The 14883-nt window shown below is 37.0% G+C and overlaps 2 protein-coding genes and 1 long non-coding RNA gene across 3 annotated transcripts; 2 read left to right on the top strand and 1 right to left on the bottom strand.

Annotated features, from left to right (window-relative positions):
* The first annotated feature begins 571 nt into the window (after positions 1–571).
* On the top strand, positions 572–2029 carry LOC147491576 (uncharacterized). The gene has a single exon (XM_086567277.1). It carries the CDS (start codon positions 572–574, stop codon positions 2027–2029), a length of 1458 nt encoding a protein of 485 aa, XP_086423403.1.
* Positions 2030–8328: 6299 nt separating this feature from the next.
* On the bottom strand, positions 8329–11046 carry LOC147491575 (uncharacterized). Its single transcript, XR_015197349.1, has 3 exons — positions 10956–11046; positions 9071–9098; positions 8329–8547 (listed from the first exon to the last, which is right to left on the bottom strand). It is a non-coding gene; the product is annotated as an uncharacterized LOC147491575 (long non-coding RNA).
* Positions 11047–12382: 1336 nt separating this feature from the next.
* Positions 12383–14809, top strand: LOC147491574 (exopolygalacturonase-like). The gene is made up of 6 exons (XM_086566043.1): positions 12383–12682; positions 12951–13090; positions 13196–13369; positions 13503–13792; positions 13921–14149; positions 14282–14809. Exons 2-6 carry the CDS (start codon positions 13055–13057, stop codon positions 14501–14503), a joined length of 951 nt encoding a protein of 316 aa, XP_086422169.1. The 5' UTR covers positions 12383–12682; positions 12951–13054; the 3' UTR covers positions 14504–14809.
* The last annotated feature ends 74 nt before the right edge of the window (positions 14810–14883 follow it).

Below are 14883 nucleotides of genomic sequence, written 5' to 3'. Positions count from 1 at the left end.
ATATTGCTTGTTTCATTTGACTAGTTGTATAATGCGTGGACATGTACTGTATTAAAACTCAACATGTCATTTTCTAAACTAGATATCAGCATGCTTGCTTCCTTTGGTAGGGATGTCTAGCTTGCTCTAATGTGATATTCAACATATGTGTCATCTCATTTTATTTGCTAACTACTACTAAACCATTTTAGGGTGATTAGTTCCTTATATTTACTAAGAAGTTGCAATGCTAGATTTGTATGTACTTGGTTTGAACTCTTAATATTTAATTTGTTTCCATATCATGTTGTATTTCCTCATTCTTTTTACTTGTTATTAAGTTTAACATGCTTGGGCAGAGATAGTAAAATATATTAAATACTTGTGTTCTCGTTGTTGTAAGCATACTCCCGCTAAATGATTAGCATAGCATAGGTAGGTCTTCCAGGAACGGATGCCTTTTTCCTATTTTATTTTATTTTAGTGACTTTTCAACCTTGATAGATTTCAATGTTAATTAGGCTTCTTATGTATTAAGGAAGATTCTCTTATATGTTTGGTTATGTATTTGTTGTGTATTAGTTAGCACTTGATGGATAAAAGTTGGATGCACCCGACTGTTGGAAGGTCCAATCGCAAGTATATTCTAGGTTGTGAGGAGTTTGTGAACTGGGCATGGGATAATCGACATGAAGAGTTTGGTGATGAGATTTATTGTCCATGTGTTCGATGCATTAATAAAGTGTTGAGGCCCAAAGATGTAGTTCGGGATCACATATTAAATAAGGGTATAGTACGGTCATATATCCGTTGGACCAAACACGGGGAAGGAGATGAAGTGGATGCTCGCCATGACTCCAATGATGGTGATGATATGCACCAAATGTTGCAAGATGCATTAGGGTTTCCAGACCTAGTTGGAACAGGTAGTGACACACCAACTATTCCTGTTTCTAATGAGGCTAGTTCGAGTGAGCCTTGTATGGATGAGCCAAATGAGGAGGCACAAAAGTTTTATAAATTATTGAAGGAGGCTGAGACACCACTATATCCTGGTTCTACTAAAGCTTCAAAATTGTCTTTCCTTGTTCGCTTGCTTCATGTAAAGTGTCTAAATGGTTGGAGTAACCATTCATTTGACATGTTACTTCAAGTGTTAAACGAGTCACTTCCTGATGAAATCAATATGCCAAAGAATCATTATGAATCAAAAAAGCAACTTCGGGACCTTGGTTTGGAGTGCATTAAGATAGACGCTTGTCCAAATGATTGTATGCTATATTGGAAGGATAATAAGCCAATCGAGGACAAGGATGAATGCGATATATGTGGTCAGTCAAGGTGGGAACTTACTCCATCTTTGACTGATGAGGAAGGAAGTAATTCTACTGTGAAACATAAGAAAAAAGCTGCAAAAGTCTTGAGATATTTTCCATTAAAGCCGAGGCTTCAGAGATTATTTATGTGCTCAAAAACATCAAAGGACATGAGGTGGCATGTAGATTGTCGTAGCAAGGATAGAGCATTAAGGCATCCAGCTGATTCTGAGGCATGGAAGCACTTGGACGAAAGATATCCTTCTTTCAGTTTGGAACCTCGCAATGTCAGGCTTGGTTTGGCTAGTGATGGTTTTAGTCCCTTTGGTAATCTTAGCACTATGCATAGCACATGGCCTGTGGTTCTTGTTCCATATAATCTGCCACCATGGATGTGCATGAAGCAGCCTTATTTTAGCTTGTCACTGCTTATTCCTGGCCCTAGCAGTCCTGGGAATAACATTGATGTGTACTTGCGACCTTTGGTCGATGAGTTGAAAGAGTTGTGGACGAAAGGAGTCGAGACATATGATGCATATTCCAAGCAGAATTTTCAGATGCATGCACCGTTTTATGGACAATTAATGACTTTCCAAAATTTTTTGCCAACTTGTCGATGGAGCACCAAAGGCCAACTTGTGTGTCCTTCTTGCCACAAGAAGACTTGTTCAAAAAGATTGCAAAGACGGTATGAAGTTTTGTTATATGGGAAGTCGCCAGTTCCTACCACTTAATCATCCATATCGAAGGAACAAAAGTTCCTTTGATAACACTATTGAACTGAGGATTGCCCCAAAACCACTAAGTGGAACTGAGGTTCTTGAGCAATTCAGTGGGTATGAGCAAGTCACATTCGGCAAGCCAGTGCTCGATAAGTCCGGTCAAAAGAGAAAATGAGAAGATAATTTGCCGCATAACCGAAGAAAATCGCGATATTTTTGAACTCCCTTATTGGAAAGACCTTCGCTTTGCCCCACAATCTTGATGTTATGCACATTGAAAAGAACAATAGCGAGAGTTGGCTTGGGACATTGTTAAATTCAGAGAAGAAAACAAAGGACAACTTGAAGGCCCGACAAGATTTGGTGTTGATGGGAATACGAAAATCACTTCACCCTATACCAAGAGCTGGCAACAAATACTACCTACCCCCCCCAAAGATTACATTTGTCTTTGCAAGAGAAGAGGAAGCTTTGTCAATTTTGAAAGATGTAAAGGTTCCCCGATAATTATTCATCCAATATTTCACGCCCGTTCAGGTTAAAGAAGCCAAGATACATGGCCTGAAAAGTCATGATTGGCATGTTCTAATACAACAACTACTTCCAGTTGCAGCACGTGGAATTCTACCCAAGGAACTAACAATGGTTTTGGTTGAGTTGTCCAAGTTCTACAAGCAATTGTGTTCTAAAGTGTTATGGGTTGAAGAGTTGGAGCGTCTAGAGTATAGTATTGATGTGACTCTTTGCAAAATGGAAATGATTTTTCCTCCAGCATTTTTTGATGTTATGGTTCACCTACCAATGCATTTAGCTGGTGAAGCCAAGCTTGTTGGACCAGTGTTTTATCGATGGATGTATGCAATTGAAAGGTAAGTGAAGACAATATGCAAGATCAATTTGTTTTCTTCCTAGGTAACATATATACTTATATTTATGTTTCTTTTTATATGTATATATATATAGGTATTTGTATAAGCTTAAAAGTATGTGCAACAAAAAAGTCGCCTCGAGGGTTCAATTGCGGAAGGGTATCTTGCTGATGAGTGTTTGACATTTTGCTCGATGTACTTAGATGGTGGGGTAGAGACAAGGTTTAATCGACAACGGAGAAATGATGATTGTGAAGATGTAGAATCAGATGGAAAGTTTTCAATATTTGCTGGAAGCACTCATCCTTTAGGGAAAGGAACCTTGAGGAATCTAACTAACGAAGAGTGGGAACAAGCTTGTTTGTATGTGCTAATGAACTGCGAAGAAGTGAGGCCGTTTGTTGAGTACGACAAACTTCTCTTTTCTATTTAAAAGAAATTTTCTATGTTTGAATCACATATATGTTCATTATAATAAAAATGGTCTATTGACAGAAACACAAACAAAATGATTAAGGATGACCATGGGCCGTGATAAGTGCTAGGAACTTGGACCGTATTCATAATGAGAGATTTGGTAGCTGGTTTGAAAACCATGTGTGTGGTAGTCGACTAGTCGTAGTATGTTTTATTAAGTATAATCATATTTATTGGTTTCATTTAGACGTGTTAATTTGTTCTTCTTTTCTAAATAGGTTCAACAAATGAAAAGAGATGGTGAGTTGGTCAGTGAGCAACTCGATATGTTATCCTTTGGTCCTACCCGATTTGCCACCTATTTTAGAGGGTGCATTGCAAATGGATATAGGTTTCACACAAAAGATCTCGAGATGCGAAGAAAAACGCAAAATCATGGAGTTTTTGTATCTGCAGAAACCTCAAGCTTTGCAAGTGCTAGAGATATGAATCCTGTTATAGGGAGTGTCGGTTATTATGGTATCCTAAATGATATAGTGGAGCTTCGTTATGGCAGTGGGAATCGAAAGTGTTTATGTTTAAATGTGATTGGTTTGATGGCTTGAGCCGCGGCCGAGTGAAACAAGATGAATATGGTTTCACCAATCGCGGAATTTCACACCTAACCTTAGCTACCAATGAACCTTTTATTCTTGCATCGCAAGCACAACAAGTTTTTTATCTTAGAGATAATTTGGATGAAAATTGGCGAGTTGTGTTGAAGACACAACCAAGGGACTTATATGATATGGGGTCAGAGGTTGAGCCAATCCAAGATAACTCATCGTGCACACACCAAGATGCAAGTAATCCAGTTGAGAACACAGATACCATTGAAAGCTGGACTAGCTAGGAATGAGGTTGAAGGAATTGAAGTTGTTGCCAATACTGTTAAAAGAGAGCAAGACTTCATTAATGATAATGAATGTGACGAAGACTTAAGTGAGGATAGTGACTGTGATGAGGACTTCATTAATGATAGTGATCCAGATTATTGATGTGTGGAGTGTGGTTTAATTTAGTTTTAGTGTTGCTAAGTATGACATTGGGTGTATGCATCTTTATTAAGACCGGCGTATTCAATTTGTTATGAATTCTCTCTCTTGATAGTTTATTAATTTGATTGATGTTTCTTTTCTTATGAGTGCTTTATTAGTCATGTTGGGCATTCCTTTAATTTTCTTGTATAACATAGATAAGTGCACGAATGGTAAAAGACGACGAGAGAATCCAAATGGCGATGAGAATGGTAAGATTTGCAACCCATTTTTGAATTCTTAGGTTTTAACTATTGAATAATATCTAACTCATATTATTTGTTGTGGCCGATATCTATATATAACATTCTAAATAGGTGGGAAATGGGTTAGAGGCACTTCTACCCTTCCTAAGGTTTTAATAACCCATCTAGTTCGGTTGAAACCGACTTGGAATGGCAATAATCAACCTGATGGACCAGATACACATCCAAGCTTGTTTGTAGAATCTATGGGAGTATTGATGACATCATCGCATCGATTTGATTGGACTAAATATTGGGAGCAGCAAGGTGGAGATGATAAATTATGGCTATGGAACACGCTTAAGGTAAATGTAATGACCCTGAATTTACCTGAGACTAAAGTGCCACCACCTGACTTGGTTTTATTTAAAGTTTGATTGCAACTTGTAGTCAGTATCCATGTATGCCACCATTGTGATTTTGTTATAGGGTATCAAGGTTCTAGGTTTGGTTGTTTATATACACCATAATATATTGTACATATTTGCATCGTGTTTTAGGATTCATGGGAGCTTGATGAGAGCAAGAAAGAAACTACTTTGGGTTGAATTGCTTCAGATGAATTCAGGAATAAGAAGACTAAATGGAAAAAGAATTTCTATTCACGCTACACGACATATGAGGAGCATATAGCGCACAAACCAAAGCAGCTATCACAACAAGAATGGGTTAATCTTGTGCAATTTTGGGATAGTCCCGAGCATCAAGTATGAAGAACTTTAGTGTTCCATTTGAAATAGTTTTCACAACTTATATATTATTTTTGTTTTCTGTGTATCTAGGTAATTTCTGAGAGGAACAAGCGTAATCGTTCTAGGCAAATAGCAAAGCATACTAGTGGTCGGAAAGGTTTTCCAGAAATGAGAGCACAAATTGTATGATATTTATTGTTGTCTTTGTTGTGAACTTACATTTTAAGATTGGCTTATAAGAAATAAGTCAAATAACAATTTGTTTGTGTCTGGACAGATTCGGGAGGAAGGTGCACCCCCATCTCAAGGAGACTTCTTTGTGCTATCCCATACAAGTCGGAAGACAAATGATGCGCTTGATGGACAATCAAGAGAGTATATAATAAGTGAAAATTCAAATCTAATAATGATGTTAAGTGAATATAATAAATGGTTTTCTTCTTATATATATTAATTCGGTTTGCAATATAGGAAAAAAATGAAAGAGTTAGCTGGAAGAGATGAAAATGGAAATCAACAACCCCTTTCCGATGAAATCTACAGGCAAGTTATGCCACGTGAGCGACATGGGCGCAGGAGGGTGATGGGTCGGTGTGACAATCGACTAGTTATTTTGGCTCTCAAGCATCATCCCATAGTACAACTTATGATCGTGTTGCTAAATTGGAAAATGAGATGGCTGAAATATGAAGGGTAGCACAAGAAAAAGAGGAGGAAAGGCAACGTGAGCTTGATGAGATAAAGAGAGGGTTCAATGCACGATATGAAGCGATAGAAGCTCGATTTATGGAAACACTAATGCAGAGAACTTCCCTCTCTAGAATGTTATAAGTTAAACTTCTTATGTCTTGCTACCTCTAATTATTTGTGTCCACTACTAAAAAAAAAAGGCTTGTTGTGTCATTTTAGAAGTGACACAAGTCAATTGTGTCAGTTTTGGAATGAATTTGAAACCGACACAAGTACCGCTGACACAACAAGTTTAACAAAAACAGACACATCAAGTGACTTTGTTGTATCGGATTTGGATTACCAAAACAACCTCACTAGATGATAAAACCGACACATCAGGGTTGATGGTTTTGTTGAGATTGTTCTGGTAACGTGGAGATGTATGTTAGTTGCATTGTATAAGTTGTGTATTAGAGTTTCTGGAATAGTGTTTGTATATTTATAGTTTTCTTTTTATTCGAGGATTGGTTACTTGACTTAACTGGCATTGGTCGAGATGGTTAAGCAGCTGGTTCTACGAATCAGTATATCTTTTAGTAGTTGAATTTACGACTGATGTATGATGTTTTATATTTGGTTTGGATGTATTTTTATTAAATTTTCAAGTTATGACAGGTTTTATATTTATGAAATATCGATAATACAGAGGAGACTCTGTCGAAATTTTTACTATAAAAGTCATGTATCTTAGGTATGTTATTGCATGAGATTTGGGGAGTCACAGCCCTAACCAATTGGCCCTGGGTTCCCTCACGAAGATCCATTAGTAGAAACTATAATTATACTAGGGGGAGCAACACTCTAGTATTTTTGGAGATCTTATGTGCTTCCCTTGTGCAGTCTTAGCCCATGTAATATAGATAACTCATGCACTGAATTCTCAATGTGGCCTTTAGATAGTCTGCGTGCCCTGCAAATTATTCTTTTGACTTGGATACAATAGTACCAAAAGTTAGCTTGACTTCTGTCATATACGATTTTGTTCCTAATTCAACAGATAGAGACAAGCCATGTTAATGTTGCTGCCATCCAGACTCTTTGATCTTCAATTTCTTCATTGGGATATGGAAGTAATTGTGTGTTAATGCCTAGGATTTGAAACACCAGTAGAACTGATGTTGGAAAGTTCCGTTCGTTGTTGACAATATAATAAAACTACTTAATTTTGCCTTGTAATTTTTTGCTATTTGCAGTTATCAGTCCATATGTTATATGTCAATTAAGTTCATACTACAGTTTTGACAATGTGTGACTGGCCTTGTGGCCTTGTATGCAGGCTACATATATATGCACTTTATTTACATTCCTTTAGATTTTCATCTACTTTTGGTGTTGTCCACATTCACATGGCTGCTTTTATATAAACTCCATTTTTAGGGTTTAACATTCTTTTTTTCTTTTTTGTAGAGATGAATAAGATGAATACTAGTATTGGACTTGACGACCCGCATTTTTTGCATACTTGAATTTGGTTGGATATGCATCATTGGTGCAATGTTAAAGTTTTTTGTTTTTGTGGATTGGAAGCAGGCATTATATAGGACTAGTTATAAATTCTTTTGTAGATTGGAAACTTGTGAAGGTTTTTGGATTATGGTATTCACCAAGTTTAACGTGATGTAATAAATTTGACGTTGAATGTTATTTGTTTGTTTTGGTCAATATTTGGTTAATTAAGTATGTTTCTTATTATTTATTTATAAAGCTTGTTGAGATATAGGTTCAAATTGAAGTGATTTGAATAGGTGCAAAATTGAAAATATGTGCCCTTAAAAAACCACTTTTTGTGGCAGCCACCCCCGTAGCTAAAGATATTTGAAAAGTTTTGGCAAATTCAAAATGTTCAAACTTTTTGTGGCAGCCACCCCTGCAGCTAAAGATATTTGAAAAGTTGCGGTAAATTCAAAATTTTCAAACTTTTTGTCGCGGCCAAGCCGTGGCAACATATATTTTGATTTCCTTGTCTTTTTTATTTTTTTATAATTCAAACAACATTTTGCCGCGGTAACTCCCGTGGCAAGAGATTACTTTTAGCCGCGGGTGCACCTTAGCCGTGGCAAAAGATATTTTGTGACACCAAATAGTGCCTCGGGGGTGGCAAGAAGTTTTGCCGCGGCAAAAAACATTTGGTAGCGGTTTTGGGTACTTTTGGCCGCGGCCGCGGCAAAAAGTTTTATTTTTGGTAGTGATCTGGTATAGTGTATGAACACCAAATTTCTGGAATGTCTCATTTAACTACATATTTCTAGATTAAATATGTAGTTGGTTATATTTCTGGAATCCATAATCCGTATGAACACCATGTGAATACGTGCAATAAAGTCGTAGTGGTTACCTTAGAATCCATAAACAAAAATTCCACGCCAAGAAGCTGCTTTGAATTTCTCAAATTGTTTGATTTCCACAGCCTTGTCAAAGGACCCCTTGCCTTCTAGTTGTTGGAGCCTCTGCATAGCTTATCAAGGTCTTGGTAAGGTTGCATTGCCATTGCAGGAGTAGCTGCTGGGCGACAAATGAAGTACTAAAGTGAGGACGACCAGCACAAACAGAAACGTGCTATTAACAATTGGATTGTTGCATCTCAATGATATTATCTATTCGGCCTAAACTATAATTCATTGTACTAATTTGGCAGAAACAGAAATTTGACTATTAACAGCCATTCGGCCTAAACTATAATTTTTTGGTTCTATGTAACAAACTAAATTTGCTTTCATAAGTGAATTATAGGTTGTAGAAATGAACAAACAGTTAAACTGAAAATTATTTTAAAGAAGTGAGCTCTAAGACAAAGAGGAAGATGGAGGGAGATAGATTGCAGGAGAGAAAGTGCACCGGAAATGGCAGCCATAAATGATGCGCATTAAGAGAGAAGTTATGAGAGATGAATTAACCACTGATTTATCAAATTTATTCGTATAATTTCTGGGAGGTTACCACAACAATTCATAAAACCAAAAAAAACATATTAATTAGATGACTGATCAATAGTAAAAAAGAGGACAATGAGAGGTTTGAATACCTGGTGACGAAGAAGAGGTTGAACTTTCCTGGAAAATCAGACCAAGAAAACCCACTTTGAACAATTCTCCAAACCAAAGAAAATCATTGAAATATCATAAAAAAAAAATTAATCAAGAATTACAGTTATCATATATCATTACAAAAACTCGAATTAAGGCTACCAATAATATAAAAAAAATTGAACAAATTCATTTTCTCTATTTTTCTTTGACCGTGATTGAATGGATGGAATTTGTTTGTTCTAATGAGAGAACTCAATTTGAAGAGAGAGAGAGAGAGAATGATGGTTGGTTTTTTTTTTTTTGCAAAAGAGGGGGAGACGTCAAGTGGAGAATTGGGAGGGCGAAGGAAGTTTGGGGAAACGAAGGGTTTTTTCGTTTAATTTCATAATTAATAATCTTATTAATTCCTAATCCACATGGCGGGATGGTGGCCCTCATATCATAACTGTGATATGGTTGACACCATTAAACACAAACCACCATACGTCTTCCACGACAATATATGTTTTTGAACGTCTTACAATTATTCCCCATAAAAATTTATTGAAGCTTTTGCATAGCCTCTACAAAACCTATCTTAAAAGATTTCTTGAAGTCCGAACGTTTTTAGACCAAAATCTTCGTTGTTTTATTTCCCTAATAGGTCTTTTCCCTTTTTCCTTTTAGGAAATAAATGGTATCATCTACTGATTTCAAGAGATCACTCAATTCTCATCTTTTTTCTTATTATTATTGATAAAACTAAATTTCCATTAATGAAGTGTAGAGTGACAGAGATATAGTCACATTACAATGCCCAGACCAAATTACAAAGACACAATCAAGAGAAACACAATACTGTCCCGTCTCACCATGAGATCGTAAAAAACATAAGCCCCTTAAACTATTAACATGAGATACCCACGTCCACACTAAAGCCTTCACATTACAAATTACACTTTCAACAGTAGACACTTTCTTCAAAAAGGCGCACACAAAGTAATGATTACTCTCCAGATGAATTCTTTTTTGCTAGACATTTACTACCTCCCTCTTCCATGATTCCATCAGACTTGACGATATAAATCAGGGGGATAATACAAATCTCTAAGTACACACAACCCAATTTTTTTTTTTTTTTTTTTTTTTCAACTCTTTCTATCCCTCTTCCATATGACTTGTCCCGTAGATCAATCATACCCAAAGAGTTTACACTAAGGAAATAGAATTTGATTTCACATAACATAGAATTAAGTTGTTTTTTTCTGTTCAAATGCTCACGATCTTTAAAAAATTGATTATAGGATCACTTTAAATCATCCCCCCAGATGAAGCCACTTAACCTAGCAGGAAGCTAATATTTCCATTCATGTGATTTCTCCCAAAGTTTGACCTCAGCAATGCCAATAACACCATTTGGAAATCACTCCACTGAAGTTCATAATTATGAAAGAGTACACCAACCTTTCTCGACTAAGCCAACAGACTCTACCAAACATTGGTAGACAATGACTCCTCCAATCTAAGTTTTCATTTAGACAAAAATACTTGGTAGACAATGCCAGAAACAATCCCAACCAACTATAATTTCAAAACCATCACATACTATTAAGATTTAACTAGCTAATTCAATGGTATGTTTGATACACAGAATACTACAACAAAATTTAGAGTTAATCTAAGAGGCGATGGGAGAAGAGGAGTCCAATCATGGAGAATCTTTCCCTATAGATCTGTCCAGATCAACCCCCTCCCCATCTTACAAATTGACCCAAGAAAGAAGAAAATCCGTCATAAAACTTCCACCAATTTTTTTTCTCTAAAATTCTCCATTAAATCTGATTACTTTGAAGAGCAATCAAACACACACCTAAAGAAAAGTAAACAGCTCAAGAGACTTACCTCGAGAGAAGAAGCATATTTGTTTTTCTTCTGCTTGACAGAATTACAAATATCCTTGGTGATTGAATCCACTTCATTCGCAGAGTAAGCTAAGAATGCAAACAATGTGATAAGTCAAAAATAAAAAAACAATGGAAGTTTGATAATTCAATAAATAAGAAGAAAAAGGCAAATTTACGTGTTAGAGTTTAAGTAGCCATATTCTAAGACGACGAAAATCATTTATTTTCCAAGACCTAATAGCAGTGCCGGCCCTGATGCAAAACCACCGGCTTTGGGCCACCAACTCTAAATATATAAGATAGGGCCACATTATTGTTAACAGGAAACCTTTACAGTATAGACTTTCCACTTCATTAAGACAAAAATGCCAACCAAAATTCAGGAAAAACACACACGATCATCTTTTAATCAATTAATCTGAGAACTCAACTCCATACAAACTCGTTTTACAATCCTTACCCCACTAGTTACAGACAAACAAAAAGAAAATCTACTTGACCTCATTCTTATATTTAAAAAAAAATAAAAGAAAAACCTAAATTTTCATTTAAAAAAATAAAAAATCCTCTTCAAAGAACAAAGTCACTCGGCTCTTTTTTGGACTATTGGTCTATTGCCTTATTCATTTCATTGTTTCGCTATTCATTTCATTGTTTCGCATATAGGGTCACATTCTATTGTGATGTTTTGGGCCACTAAAAGTTCAGGGCCGGCACTGCCTAATAGTGAATAACATATCGGCGCTCAGTGTAACAATTGACAAAAAGTACTTTAGACCAATAGCATTAGTAAACAACTGGCTGATTCCACTCCCAATGTAGCAGCCTCGTAAGATCATCTCAATCCGGGCAAGTGATAGTTCTGAAAAAGGATGTTTTGGTTCTCGTCCGGCTGTGGGCACTCCGCCGATGCGATATCAGCAGGTTCAATTCCGGACTTGGATGTGCTCACTCGTCATGCTGCGATCCTTAAATCAGTGTACCACTTCGGAAAGATAGGTGGTGCAGCAAGGGGCAATCGATATGATATACCCACGCAAAATCGGTTAAAGGTGGTGAATGAAGAAAGAGATGGAGGTGCCATATCTACGAAAGTGTTTTGGAACGGAAGTTATCCAGCTTATAGTTATCCAGTTTATAGATAATGCCTCTTTTCCAAGGTTTTTGAAACCGTGTTTTGAGTTTATAATGAAAGCTGGACGTTAAATACATAAGCTTATAATGAAAGACAGGCGTATAAGTTTTTCAAAGACGTTAAATACATAAGTTATATTATAAGCTGTTGGTTTAATTGATAGGTGCATATTCATCGGGTAATTATAGTTAAACGAAATTAACGGCTGTAAAGAAAGTTAGAAGGTCTCACGAAGCTTATTTAATACCCATGGAACGCTCAATCCCATACATTCATTACACACTAATAATCACACATAAAAATATTAGAAGATGAAGATGGAGATAGTTTTTTCTCTTATTTGCTTTCATGCAGTTATTATGGTAGCAAGAAGTTCTTCAATAATATCAGATCAAGGAGCAGAAGTCCAAGCATTGTCAACGGGCGTAGGAGATAGTGCAACTGGAGGCACTGATGTCCAAGGATTGTCAACAGCCGTGGGAGATAATGTGACTGGAGCTGGAAACGACCAACAATTGTTGTCTGGATCAGGAACATTTAGTGTCAAGGACTACGGCGTGAAAGGCGATGGAAAAACCGACGATACAAAAGTGAGTCTCTAGTTTTTTTCAACCGCATATGCAGGCTCAAACTACTTGGGCAATATGAGTGCCTTTTGGTACAACCATGCGCATTTAAACACTGCCAGCGCGTGATTGAACCATAGGCAGATAAAGCCATGAAGGGAATGCCTTTTTCCTTCAAAATTCCATGCAGAAAAACGAATTTATTTTTATTCATACTGTTTGAATTGATATTAGTTTGCGACCTTTATTAGATTCTTAACATGAAAACTGGGCTTTGTGTTTTTGTTTCTAGGGTTTTCAATCTGCCTGGCAAGCTGCATGTGCAGCCTCAGGTTCACCAACACTTTCGATACCAAAAGGAATGTATCTGATCGGTCCAGTTAAATTTACAGGTCCATGCAAAATGCTAAAACCATAACGGTGCAGCTGGAGGCAAGTTTCATTTATTCATCAAATCACGTACTTCATTCCACTGTAACAAAGACTTAATTCTCGTATTCAGAAACTGATTTGATTTCAGTATCATCAAATCACCAGGGTACGTTGTTGGGTTCGTCCAACTTGGGCCAATATGCAGGAAATGATTGGCTTCAGTTTGGGTGGTTGAGCGGGTTGACAATTACAGGAGGTGGCACGCTCGATGGGCAAGGAGCTCAAGCATGGCCGCAAAATAAGTGTCCCAAGAGCAAACAATGCAATACCCTTCCTGCAGTAAGTGATCATTGACAATGAAAATGATTGAAGAGATTTCATTCGGAGCAAATGAAACTTCAACAATCATGCCAAATAATTTGATTCAACTTTAGCTCAAGACTAACCAAATTTAATTGTTTTTATGTACCAGAATCTTAAATTCAATGCTGTCACGAATTCGTTTGTCAAAGGCATAAAGTCGGTGAATAGCAAATTCTTCCACATTGGTATGGTAGACACCCACAATGTTCAATTCATTGGACTCACGATTACTGCTCCAGACGCCAGTCCAAATACCGATGGTATTCACATTGAACGGAGCTCAGGAATAAGTGTCGTGGACTCACACATTGGCACCGGTGATGACTGTATCTCAATTGGGCATGGGAGCACTCAAATTACAGTTACTGGAGTTACCTGTGGACCAGGACATGGCATTAGGTAATTTCTACTAACATATTGCTTCACTAGTGAATTTTTATCTTCTGGATTCAGAACAATTTGGCGTGAATGAAGATGCAGCATTGGTTCACTTATGGTGGACTAATTAGTCTTATTGCCTGTTACAGTGTTGGAAGTTTAGGAAGATATCCCAAGGAAGAAGATGTGCGCGGAATAATAGTAAAAGGCTGTACCCTTACCGGGACTATGAATGGCATTCGCATCAAGACATGGGAGAATTCACCAGGTCCTAGTACTGCATCCAACATGACATTCGACGACATTATCATGGTCAATGTAGGCAATCCTATCATAATCGACCAGACCTATTGTCCATTCTCAAAATGTGATGCCGCGGTAAGAAAATTAGGGAACCACTTTCGTCCAAGTTCAGTTTTTACTTAAAAATTTGTTTTTGTAATTTACTTATAAGTTTTCACAAACCATCTCAGCTGACTTTCGCTTATGCTTTTAATTCTCGTCATGTAGTCGCCTTCTAAAGTGAAGCTACAGGATATAACTTTCCGAAACATCAGAGGAACATCAAAAAATCCTGAAGCAGTGACACTTGATTGTAGCAGTGCGGTACCATGTCAAAATGTCATCCTTGAGGAAATTAACTTGCAACACTCTGCTGGTCCCAAATGCATATGTAAGAATGTCAAGGCAAAATTCGTTGGGAAACAACTTCCAGCCCCATGCGCCGTGTAGTACCAAATGGAAGTAACCAAAGTTAATTAGGGAACAAGAGATGGCGACAAGAATGTAAACCCCAATCACAGCCTGATTGTAACTAAAGTTAATTAGGAACAAGAGATGGCGACAAGAATGTAAACAAAATAACCTGATTGTACGAGTGATTTCCCACTGTGGTCATCCATACATTTTTCTCACTGAGGTCATCCCAATTGAACGAGTGATTTCACAATTCATCCTATTGTATTGCTTTTTATGAACTTATTGTTTCTCTCTCCAGTTAATGCAATCTCTCTCTATACATACATTGCAATTTTCTTCTTTCTTGGACTCTTTGTTCATAAGGTCTTCTCCACTCCTCTCTTTAATTCTTTCATAAAAAATATTTCTTTACA

Source organism: Coptis chinensis, chromosome 6 (genome assembly GCF_015680905.1).
Source record: "Coptis chinensis isolate HL-2020 chromosome 6, ASM1568090v1, whole genome shotgun sequence".
Lineage (NCBI taxonomy): Eukaryota > Viridiplantae > Streptophyta > Magnoliopsida > Ranunculales > Ranunculaceae > Coptis > Coptis chinensis.
The sequence above is the reverse complement of the archived record's forward strand: the minus strand, read 5'-3'. Positions and strand labels throughout refer to the sequence as shown.

Excerpts from the sequence above, each read along its gene's own strand:
- LOC147491574 (XM_086566043.1), top strand. The coding sequence starts at position 13,055 with ATGCAAAATGCTAAAACCATAACGGTGCAGCTGGAG. Across the intron at positions 13,370-13,502 it reads AATGCAATACCCTTCCTGCA|AATCTTAAATTCAATGCTGT; the intron begins GTAAGTGATCAT and ends TTTATGTACCAG. Across the intron at positions 14,150-14,281 it reads TCTCAAAATGTGATGCCGCG|TCGCCTTCTAAAGTGAAGCT; the intron begins GTAAGAAAATTA and ends CTCGTCATGTAG.
- LOC147491576 (XM_086567277.1), top strand. The coding sequence starts at position 572 with ATGGATAAAAGTTGGATGCACCCGACTGTTGGAAGGTCCAATCGCAAG.